General features: G+C 37.7%; 1 protein-coding gene and 1 pseudogene across 1 annotated transcript in view; one reads left to right on the top strand and one right to left on the bottom strand.

The window, feature by feature from the left end:
* LOC110295785 (vomeronasal type-2 receptor 26-like) overlaps positions 1-12,288 on the bottom strand; it is a 247,717-nt pseudogene that overhangs the window by 117,584 nt on the left and 117,845 nt on the right.
* Positions 1-12,288, top strand: part of LOC110288467 (vomeronasal type-2 receptor 26-like) — a 34,911-nt gene that overhangs the window by 13,063 nt on the left and 9,560 nt on the right. The window contains 1 exon segment of the mRNA XM_085839952.1: positions 11,663-11,887. Coding sequence (XP_085696078.1) covers positions 11,663-11,887 — 225 coding nt within the window.

The following is a 12,288-nucleotide window of genomic DNA, read 5'->3' as shown; positions in this document are numbered from 1 at the left end:
TAGCTCCACCATCTCCTCTTTCACTGACTCTAGCCTTTATTTTATGCATTCACATGGGAAGAAGGTTTACAGGAAATTCGCCTGAGTGCTGACTCATTCTTTGTTAGTAGCCCCTCACATGAGAATGGAATTAACATCAAATACAATTAGACCCAGGGCTATCAGAAACAGAAGGCTACTATTTTTTTTTTCGTAGTTAATATGGAATCCAAACACATCACTAAAAGTGTTCTTCATCCATAAGAGTTCCCCGGTAGAAATTTGGGGGTTGCTTATGTGTACTATCATATCATCTGTCAATAATGATACCTTGAATTTTTATTTTTTATTTGTATCCTTTGATCTCCTTCAGCTATCTTACTGGTGTAGTGTCCAATTTGTTAATTACATCTCTTAGCTCCAGTATTCATTGAGGTTTTGTCTGGATGACTCAACCATTGGTGAGGGTGGTGTATTACAATCTTCTACTCTCAATTTGTGAGACTGATATGTGATTTGAGATCTAGTTGTGTTTCTTTAACAGACTTGGATACCCTTGTGTTTGCAACATAGATGTTAAGAATTGAGACATCATCTTGGTGAACTTCTCTTATGAATTCTTTTATGAATATGAAAGTTCTTCCCCATGTCTTTTTACTAATTTTTATTTGAAGGCTATTTTGTTAGATTGAGAATATATCTACTCTTCCTTGAACTTTAGGTCCATTTGCTTGGGAACCCTTTCCCCAACCCTGCACTCTGACTATCTTTGATATTGAGATGCATTTTGTATATGCTTTGGAAGGTTGAATCCTCTTTTCAGATCCATTCTGCTAGCCCATGTCTTTTTATTGAGAAATTGAGTCCATTGATATTGAGAGCTATCAATGACAATTTTTTATCAGGTGCTGGAAAAGGTGGTATGTGTGTGTTTCTATGTATGAGGGAGTGTGTGAGTGTGTGTGTGTGTGTGTGTGTGTGTGTGTATGTGTGTGTGTGTATGTTCAATTTCCTTTTTTGGTTTTGCTACTGTGAGGTTATTTATTTCCCGTGTTTTCATGGGTATTGTTCACCTCCTAGGGTTGTAGTTTTTATTTTAGCACCATCTACTTTTGCTGAATTTCGGGATAGATATATTTAAATTTTATTTTATCATGCAATATCTTGCTTTCTCCATCTATGGTGACTGAAAGTTTTGCTGGGTATAGTGGTCTGAGCACCTGTGATATCTTAGAGTCTGCAATGCAATTGCCCAGGCCTTTCTGGCTTTTAGTCTCCACTGAGAAATTTGAGTAATTTGAATCTATCTACCTGTATATGCCACTTGGTCTTTTCCTCTCAAAGCACCTATTATTCTTTCTTTGTTCTATATGTTCAGTGTTTTGATTATTATTTGGCAAAGGGACTTTACTTTCCGAACCAATCTATTTTTTTTTCTGTATGTTTCTTGTACCTTTATAGGCATTTTAAGGGCATAAAAGTTTCTGTTCTCTATTATTCTTTTATTTTTTATTGGATATTCTCTTTATTTACATTTCTTATGTTATCCCCTTTCTCAGTTTCCCCTCTTGAGATCTCCCATGCGATTCCCACTCCCCTTTAGGAGTTAGGGAATATTTCTTTTATGATTGTGTTAAAATAGGCCTTTGAGAAGGTGATGGCAGGGAACAGCCTTCCTCACTCCAGACTCCTGCCTTTCTCAACTCTGGAGTGGTGGCCTTCCCTGCTCCTTCCCCTCAGTCTGCATCATCTGACCTGTGGAGAAACCTGGTAATTAGCTTGTACCTGTACTGTGGAGGCGCTAGCCTCAGCATGAGTGGCGGTTCTCTGGCAGGGGAGCTCCTGCTGGCCCAGGAGGGCAAGGTTTGGGCCTAAAGGGTAAGGGGAGGAAGCTTTGCTGCCTGATGAGCAGGTGGTCGCCTGGGCGGCACCCTTGGGCACTGAGGACCCTGATGCCACAGAGAGGTGGTTCCTGTGCTGCCCCTAGTGGAGTACATGAGCGAGGCAGCTAAGAGCTCTGGTGCCTACAGCTTGCTGCCCTTAAAGAATTGCAGGAGAACACTGCTACACAGGTAGAAGACATTAAAGAGGAAGTACAAAAATCCCTTAAATAATTGCAGGAGAACACTGCTAAACAGGTAGAAGACATTAAAGAGGAAGCACAAAAATCCCTTAAAGAATTGCAGGAGAACACTGCTAAACAGGTAGAAGACATTAAAGAGGAAGCACAAAAATCCATTAAAGAATTGCAGGAAAACCAGACCAAACCGGTGATGGAATTGAATAAAACCATCCAAGACCTAAAAAGGGAAGTAGAAACAATGAAGAAAACCCAAACTGAGGCAACACTGCAGATAGAAACACTAGGAAAGAAATCTGGAACCATAGATACGAGCATCAGCAACAGAATACAAGAGATGGAAGAGAGAATCTCAGGTGCAGAAGACTCCATAGAGAACATCGGCATGACAATCAAAGAAAATACAAAATCCAAAAAGATCCTAACTCAAAATATCCAGGAAATCCAGGACAAAATGAGAAGACCAAACCTACGGATAATAGGAGTAGATGAGAATGAAGATTTTCAACTCAAAGTACCAGCAAATATATTCAACAAAATTATAGAAGAAAACTTCCCAAACCTAAAAATAGAGATGCCCATGAACGTACAAGAAGCTTACAGAACTGCAAATAGACTGGACCAGAAAAGAAATTCCTCCCAACACATAATAATCAGAACAAAAAATGCACTAAATAAAGATAGAATACTAAAAGCAGTAAGGGAAAAAGGTCAAGTAACATATAAAGGCAAGCCTATCAAAATTACACCGGATTTTTCACCAGAGACTATGAAAGCCAGAAGGGCCTGGACAGATGTTATACAGAAACTAAGAGAACACAATTTCCAGCCCAGGCTGCTATACCCAGCCAAACTCTCAATTACCATAGATGGAGAAACCAAAGTATTCCACGATAAAACCAAATTCACACATTATCTTTCCACGAATCCAGCACTTCAAAGGATAATAACAGAAAAAAAACAATACAAGGAAGGAAACCACGTCATAGAAAAAGAAAGAAGGTAATCCCTCAACAAACCTAAAAGAAGACAGCCACAATAACAGAACACCAACTCTAACAACAAAAATAAAAGGAAGCAACAATTACTTCTCCCTAATATCTCTTAATATCAATGGACTCAACTCCCCAATAAAAAGACATAGACTAACAGGCTGGCTACAGAAACAGGACCCAACATTTTGCTGCTTACAGGAAACTCATCTCAGAGAAAAAGATAGACACTACCTCAGAATGAAAGGCTGGAAAACAATTTTCCAAGCAAATGGTAGGAAGAAACAAGCTGGAGTAGCCATTATAATATCTGATAAGATTGACTTCCAACCCAAAGTCATCAAAAAAGACAAGAAAGGGCACTTCATTCTCACCAAAGGTAAAATCCTCTAAGAGGAACTATCAATTCTGAATATCTATGCTCCAAATACAAGAGCAGCCTCATTCATTAAAGATACTTTAGTAAAGCTCAAAGCACACATTGCACCTCACACAATAATAGTGGAAGACTTCAACACACCACTTTCACCAATGGACAGATCATGGAAACAGAAACTAAACAGGGACACAGTGAAACTAACAGAGGTTATGAAACAAATGGATCTGACAGATATCTACAGAACATTTTATCCTAAAACGAAAGGATATACCTTCTTCTCAGCACCTCACGGTACCTTCTCCAAAATTGACCACATAATTGGTCACAAAACAAGCCTCAATATATACAAAAATATTGAAATTGTCCCATGCACCCTATCAGACCACCATGGACTAAGACTGATCTTCAATAACAAAATAAATAATAGAAAGCCAACACACACGTGGAAACTAAACAACACTCTTCTCAATGATACCTTGGTCAAGGAAGGAATAAAGAAAGAAATTAAGGACTCTCTGGAGTTTAATGAAAATGAAGCCACAACATACCCAAACTTATGGGACACACTGAAAGCATTTCTAAGAGGAAAACTCATAGCTCTGAGTACCTCCAAAAAGAAACTAGAGAGAGCACACATTAGCAGCTTGACAACACACCTAAAAGCTCTAGAACGAAAGGAAGCAAATTCACCCAAGAGGAGTAGACGGCAAGAAATAATCAAACTCAGGGGTGAAATCAACCAAGTGGAAACAAGAACAATTCAAAGAATCAACCAATCGAGGAGTTGGTTCTTTGAGAAAATCAACAAGATAGATAAACCCTTAGCCAGACTCACTAGAGTGCATAGGGAAAGTACTCTAATTAACAAAATCAAAAATGAAAAGGGAGACATAACAACAGACCCTGAAGACATCCAAAACACCATCAGATCATTCTACAAAAGGCTATACTCAACAAAACTGGAGAACCTGGATGAAATGGACAAGTTTCTAGACAGATACCAGGTACCAAAGTTAAATCAAGATCAGGTTAATGATCTAAACAGTCCCATATCCCCTAAAGAAATAGAAGCAGTCATTATTAGTCTCCCAACCAAGAAAAGCCCAGGACCAGATGGGTTTAGTGCAGAGTTCTATCAAACCTTCAAAGAAGAACTAATCCCAGTTCTTCACAAACTATTCCACAAAATAGAATCAGAAGGTACTCTACCCAACTCATTCTATGAAGCCACAATTACTCTGATACCTAAACCACATAAAGACCCAACAAAAATAGAGAACTTCAGACCAATTTCCCTTATGAATATTGATGCAAAAATCCTCAATAAAGTTCTCGCTAACCGAAATCAAGAACACATCAAAACAATCATCCATCCTGACCAAGTAGGATTCATCCCAGGGATGCAAGGATGGTTCAATATACGAAAATCCATCAATGTAATCCATTATATAAACAAACTCAAAGAAAAAAACCACATGATCATCTCGTTAGATGCTGAAAAAGCATTTGACAAAATCCAACACCCATTCATGATGAAAGACTTGGAAAGATCAGGAATTCAAGGCCCATACCTAACCATGATAAAAACAATCTACAGCAAACCAGTAGCCAACATCAAAGTAAATGGTGAGAAGCTGGAAGCAATCCCACTAAAATCAGGGACTAGACAAGGCTGACCACTCTCTCCCTACCTATTCAACATTGTACTTGAAGTCCTAGCCAGAGCAATTAGACAACAAAAGGAGATCAAGGGGATACAAATCGGAAAAGAAGAAGTCAAAATATCGCTTTTTGCAGATGATATGATAGTATATATAAGTGACCCTAAAAATTCCACCAGAGAACTCCTAAGCCTGATAAATAGCTTCGGTGAAGTAGCTGGATATAAAATTAACTCAAACAAGTCAATGGCCTTTCTGTACACAAAGGATAAACAAGCAGAGAAGGAAATTAGGGAAACAACACCCTTCTCAATAGTCACAAACAATATAAAATACCTTGGCGTGACTCTAACTAAGGAAGTGAAAGATCTGTATGACAAGAACTTCAAGTCCCTGAAGAAAGAAATTAAAGAAGATCTCAGAAGATGGAAAGATCTCCCATGCTCATGGATTGGCAGGATCAACATTGTAAAAATGGCTATCTTGCCAAAAGCAATCTACAGATTCAATGCAATCCCCATCAAAATTCCAACTCAATTCTTCAACGAATTGGAAAGGGCAATCTGCAAATTCATCTGGAATAACAAAAAACCTAGGATAGCAAAAACTCTTCTCAAGGATAAAAGAACCTCTGGAGGAATCACCATGCCTGACCTAAATCTGTACTACAGAGCAATTGTGATAAAAACTGCATGGTACTGGTATAACGACAGACAAGTAGACCAATGGAACAGAATTGAAGACCCTGAGATCAACCCACATACCTATGGTCACTTGATCTTTGACAAGGGAGCAAAAACCATCCAGTGGAAAAAAGACAGCATTTTCAACAAATGGTGCTGGCACAACTGGCGGTTATCATGTAAAAGAATGCAAATTGATCCATTCCTATCTCCTTGTACCAAGGTTAAATCTAAGTGGATTAAGGAACTCCACATAAAACCAGAGACACTGAAACTTATAGAGGAGAAAGTAGGGAAAAGCCTCAAAGATATGGGTACAGGGGAAAAATTCCTGAATAGAACAGCAAAGGCTTGTGCTGTAAGATCGAGAATCGATAAATGGGACCTCATAAAGTTGCAAAGCTTCTGCAAGGCAAAAGACACCGTCAATAAGACAAAAAGACCACCAACAGATTGGGAAAGGATCTTTACCTATCCTAAATCAGACAGGGGACTAATATCCAATATATATAAGGAACTCAAGAAGGTGGACTCCAGAAAATCAAATAACCCCATTAAAAAATGGGGCTCAGAACTGAACAAAGAATTCTCACCTGAGGAATACCGAATGGCAGAAAAGCACCTGAAAAAATGTTCAACATCCTTAATCATCAGGGAAATGCAAATCAAAACAACCCTGAGATTCCACCTCACACCAGTCAGAATGGCTAAGATTAAAAATTCAGGTGACAGCAGATGCTGGCGAGGATGTGGAGAAAGAGGAACACTCCTTCATTGTTGGTGGGATTGCAAGCTGGTACATCCACTCTGGAAATCAGTTTGGCGGTTCCTCAGAAAATTGGACATAATACTTCCAGAGGATCCAGCAATACCTCTCCTGGGCATATATCCAGAAGATGCTCCAACCGGTAAGAAGGACACATGCTCCACTATGTTCATAGCAGCCTTATTTATAATAGCCAGAAGCTGGAAAGAACCCAGATGCCCCTCAACAGAGGAATGGATACAGAAATTTTGGTACATTTACACAATGGAGTACTACTCAGCTATTAAAAGGAATGAATTTATGAAATTCCTAGGCAAATGCATGGATCTGGAGGGCATCATTCTGAGTGAGGTAACATATTCACAAAGGAACTCACACAATATGTACTCACTGATAAATGGATATTAGCCCAAAAACTTAGGATACCCAAGATATAAGATACAATTTGTTAAACGCATGAAACTCAAGAAGAAAGAAGACCAAAGTGTGGACACTGTGCCCCTTCTTGGAATTGGGAACAAAACACCCATGGAAAGAGTTACAGGGATAAAGCTTGGAGCTGTGAAGACATATGGACCATCTAAAGACTGCCATATCCAGGGATCCATCCCATAATCAGCTTCCAAACGCTGACACCATTGCATACACTAGCAAGATTTTGCTGAAAGGACCCAGATATAGCTGTCTCTTGTGAGACAATGCCGGGGCCTAGCAAACACAGAAGTGGATGCTCACAGTCAGCTATTGGATGGATCACAGGGCCCCCAATGGAGGAGCTAGAGAAAGTACCCAAGGAGCTAAAGGGAACTGCAACCCCATAGGTGGATCATTATTATGAACTAACCAGTTCCCCATAGTTCTTGACTCTAGCTGCATTTGTTTCAAAAGATGGCCTAGTAGGCCATCACTGAAAAGAGAGGCCCATTGGACTTGCCAACTTTATATGCCCCAGGGGAATGCCAGGGCCAAGGGGTGGGGGTGGGTGGGTGGGGGACTGGGGGGGAGTGTATTGGGGATTTTTTGGATAGCATTGGAAATGTAATTGAGGAAATTACCTAATTAAAAAAAAAAAAGTTGCATTTTAAAAGTCCAAAAAAAACCAAGCCTGATAGAAGATAGCCACACAAACATAACTCCACCTCTAACAACAAAAATAATAGAAAGCAACACTTTTTCTTAATATCTCTTAATATCAATGGACTCCATTCCCCAATAAAAAATCCACAAATTAACAGTGAATTTTAAACAGGACCCAGCATTTTGCTGCATCCAGGAAAAATACCTCAGTGACAAAGACAGTCATTATTTCAGAGTAAAAAGCTGGAAGGAAAAATTTCCAAGAAAATGGTCCCAAGAAGCAAGCTAGAGTAGCCATTATAATATTGAATAAAATCAAATATCAACCTAAAGTCATTTAAAAAGATAAGGAAGGACACTTCATACTCAACACAGAACAAATATACCAAGATAAAGTCTCAATTCTTAACATCTATGTTTCAAATGCAAGGGCACCCACATTCATAAAAGAAATTTTACTAAAGCTCAAAACACACACTGCACCTCACACAATAATAATGGTAGACTTCAACACCACCCTCTCATCAATGGACATATCATGTAAACAGAACTAAAGAGAGATACAGTGAAACTTATAGAAGTTATGAACTAGATGGCTTTAACAGATATCTATAGAACATTTCATTCTAAAATAAAATTATATATCTTCTTCTAAGAACCTTTTGGTACTTCTCCAAAATTAAACATACAATTGGTTACAAAATAAGCCTCAACAAATACAATAGGATTGAAATAATCCCATGCATCTTATCAGATCACTACAGATAAAGGCTGTTCTTCAATAATAATAAAAATTACAGAAAGCCCACATAAACATGGAAGCTGAATAATCCTCTCCTCATTGATAACTTACTTGGTGAAGGAAGAAATAAAGAAAGAAATTAATAATTTTTAGAATTTAATGAAAATGAATGCACAACATTCCAAAACTTATGTGATAAAATGAAAACAGTGGGAAGAGGAAAACTCATAGCTCTGACTGTCTCCAAAAGAAACTGAAGAGAGCATACACTTGCAGCTTGACAACACACTTGAAAAGCTCTAGAACAAAAAGAAGCAAATATATCCAAGAGGATTTAATGGCAGGAAATAATCAAACACAGGGCTGAAATCAACCAAGTAGAAACAAAAAGAACTATACAAAAAAAGCAACAAAACCAGGAGCTGGTTCTTTGAGGAAATCAGCAAGATAGATAAGCCAGACTAACCAGAGAGCACAGAGACAGTATCCAAATTAACAAAATCAGAAATGAAAAGGGAGGCATAGCGACAGAAACTGAGGAAATTAAAAGAAAATCATCAGATCCTATTACAAAAGCCTATATTCAACAAAACTGGAAAACTTGGATGAAATGGACAATTTCCTAGACAGATACCAGGTAGCAAAGTTAAAACAGGATCAGATAAACCATCTAAACAGTCCCATAACCCTTAAAGAAACAGAAGCAGTCATTCAAAGTCTCCCAACCAAACCAAATCCAAGACCAGATGGGTTTAGTTCAGAATTTTATCAGACTTTCAAAGAAGGCCTAATCCCAATACTCCTCAAACTATTCCACAAAATAGAAACAGAAGGAACACCACCCAATTAATTCTATGAACTTTTTAAAGTTTTCTTGGTGTTTCTTATTGTTTTTGTTTTTATATTAATTTTCATGTCTCGTTTAATGTCCAAGTTGTTCTGAAGGCTACTTTGCTCTTTTTAATATACTAAGTCCAACTTTCTTTTGATTAGCATTGGCACAGTATGCTCCTGCATGCCTTCTCCCTCTACACTTGTCTCTTTCTTAGTCCTTTTTATTGTTTGAGAATTTCATACTTGGACACAATATGTTTAGTTCTAGTCTACCCCTTGCTCCCTCTCCTATACTTTCCCCATCTCCATACCACCTCTCCTCCCAGAGAATGTGTTCTGTTTTTTTGTTTGTTTGTTTGTTTGTTTGTTTTTTAAAAGATCATTGAATGCACTTACAGCTACATGTATAAGGACAAAATTAGGGCCATGTACTGCAGTGGTAAGCTTGCACTTCTTGCATCACTAAGGGACACTGTCTCTCCTTGTGGATTTCAAGTTAAGTAGCACACAGTCAAGTCTTGGCAGATTTTTGTTTGTCTGGTTGAGTATAGTGTTTTACTCCAATTTGTATTTGTTTTAAATTCATGCAATTAGTGAACTAACCTTAAACTGATTATTGATCTTTATAATAATGACTATCATGTGAGAATTTCTTTTTGAGGGCTGTTGACCCCTTTTTGTCATCTCCTCTTTACCTGACTTCTTTAGATTCAATTGAATATTTTTAATTCTACCTTTTCTCATAGAATATCAGTTATACTTAAAAAAATTCTTGTGGTTTTCTAATATGTTCAAGACATATTACAAATACTGCTTAACAGCAATGCTGACACACTAAGCAACCCTTCTGCTTCCTCTTTCCTATTTGTTGTAACAGTGCTATTATAGCCTACTAGAAAACTAAACTAAATCCAATGCTCAATTTTACTACGGTATTCTTCATTTTTATTTTTGTGTCTATGTCAGTTTAATTTTATAGCTTATACAATTTTCCTTTTCTATGAAAGTTTCCTTTAACATTGCTACAAGGCTGGAATCTGAACCAAATTTTATTCCTGCATAATTTTACCTCAGATCATATTCATTTGCCCTTCAGTTTAATAGGAGAATTTTGCTAAGTCAATCTTTTTTTGTTGTTTTGGTTTTTTGTTTTGTTTTTGTTTTTTGAGACAGGGTTTTTCTATATAACCCTGGCTGTCCTGGAGCTCACTTTGTAGACCAGGCTGGCCTCGAACTCAGAAATCTGCCTGGCTCTGCCTCCCGAGTGCTGGGATTAAAGGCGCGTGCCACCACGCCTGGCTCGCTAAGTCAATCTTAAAAGTAAATCATCCCACTCTTTAAGGAAAGGATATGTTTAACTTATTTCTTCAGAAAACTGTTTGTTTGCTCTTTTAAGTTTAAATTATAAGGTTAGATGTCATTGTTTTTATATCCATCGTATATGGTCTATTACAAAAATGTATTTGTTTGACAACTACATTCAAGCACCCTGTCTCGAAAAACCAAAAAAAAAAAAAAAACAAATACACAATACCTTCTGTTCACACATATTTTCCTCCCTCCCTCATCTCTGTTCATCCTCATAGACTCTCCAGTCTCCCACCACGTCCCTATCGTACATTTGTCTTTCATTTGGCTTTTTCTTTCATGAACCAATGGACTTATAACCCACCACGCCTTCCATGTGGGCATAAGTATGCAGCTATCCAATGGGGTAGCAAGAACGCAAAAGTGCTTCTTATGTGTAACCAAGGGCAATGATCATAGTCTTTGGGTTTTTGGGGGACTTCCTAACTGCCACAGTAATTTTTATATATAATAATCTGTAATACCTTTGTTTAAGTTCTTTTTAAATTGTGTTTTCTTTCTCACTAGTTCAAACTTGTGCTTTATGTGTGACCCCTTCATGTATCTTCAGGTTTGGATAACTTACCTCCCTCTATTCTCTCTAATCCCATCCCTTTTTCATCTCTCTATTATGTGATTCTCTACAATTCTATACCACTTGTGGTCTGCTATTCTTTCCTTCATTACTTACAACTTTCATATTTTAAAATCCAAATTTTTTATTTGAATTTTCTCAAGTAATTAATAGTTGTGAAAAATTGTGTTTATTCTGAAAAACTATTTTTGCAAAAATTTTAAAACACCTCATTTGAATTTTTCCTACTTTTCACCAAAATCGGAATCTGGTGTCCAGAATCCTCCTTACATCACTGAGTGATTGAGAAAAGTTCAGTTTTCAAATTTGAGTAGTGTTGATAGTGTTGGTAAATACCATATGACTATGCTAACCTCTACATATTGACCTACTGCTAGCATGGATTAGCCTTATGATAAATGGTTGATAAATGGAACAACAATGAAAGCTGCGGGGACACACAGTTAGCAAATGGGAGGGCAATTGAAGTAACCAGTTGCGTCTCAGTAACTTATACTGCAAATTCTGACAGTTATTTTCTCTTTTAGCTCCATCCATTCTTACAAAACAGCCAACTTGGGAGAAGCTCCAATGAGGAGGACGTTGTGAACAAGGATGTTTCAGCAACCAAGCTTGACATCTTTAATTACCAGTCTCTGCAGAGTGGTACCAAAGCTCAAGTGAAAGTTGGTGAGTTTGTCTTTGAATCTCACAGTGTTCAGCATCTTTCCCTAAATGACAAGCTCATAACTTGGGGTGAACACCACAATCAGGTGAGATTTGTTGAAGTCAAAACTGTATGCTGTTCTCAGAGTAGAATTCCTCAAAGAGCAGGGTTAAAGGGACTGATGAGTGCCATCATGCTGCAAGTACTCTCACTTTGTCCTTTCCCATGCTTAATACCAGAACTTTCTGCCTACAGAATCACTGCAAGAATTACAGATTCATTTTGGATTAATTCTTCAGATAGTTTATTCATTGAAATGATCATACACACCCATGGTCTACCTAGAAAGAAAAACAAGAAAACATCCTGGGCAGTTGTCTGGATGTGTCATAGAGATTAAGGCTTAGTGGAAGTAACAGCCTTTAGTCAATACATAAAGATGTGTGGACAAAACCAGGCTCTGCAAACTATTATTTGTAAATACAACATTTATTTTCATTAAGTTTT

Source organism: Mus caroli, unplaced genomic scaffold, assembly GCF_978045245.1.
Source record: "Mus caroli unplaced genomic scaffold, Mus_caroli_1 scaffold_7, whole genome shotgun sequence".
Lineage (NCBI taxonomy): Eukaryota > Metazoa > Chordata > Mammalia > Rodentia > Muridae > Mus > Mus caroli.
This window is presented reverse-complemented; position numbering and strand designations above follow the sequence as displayed.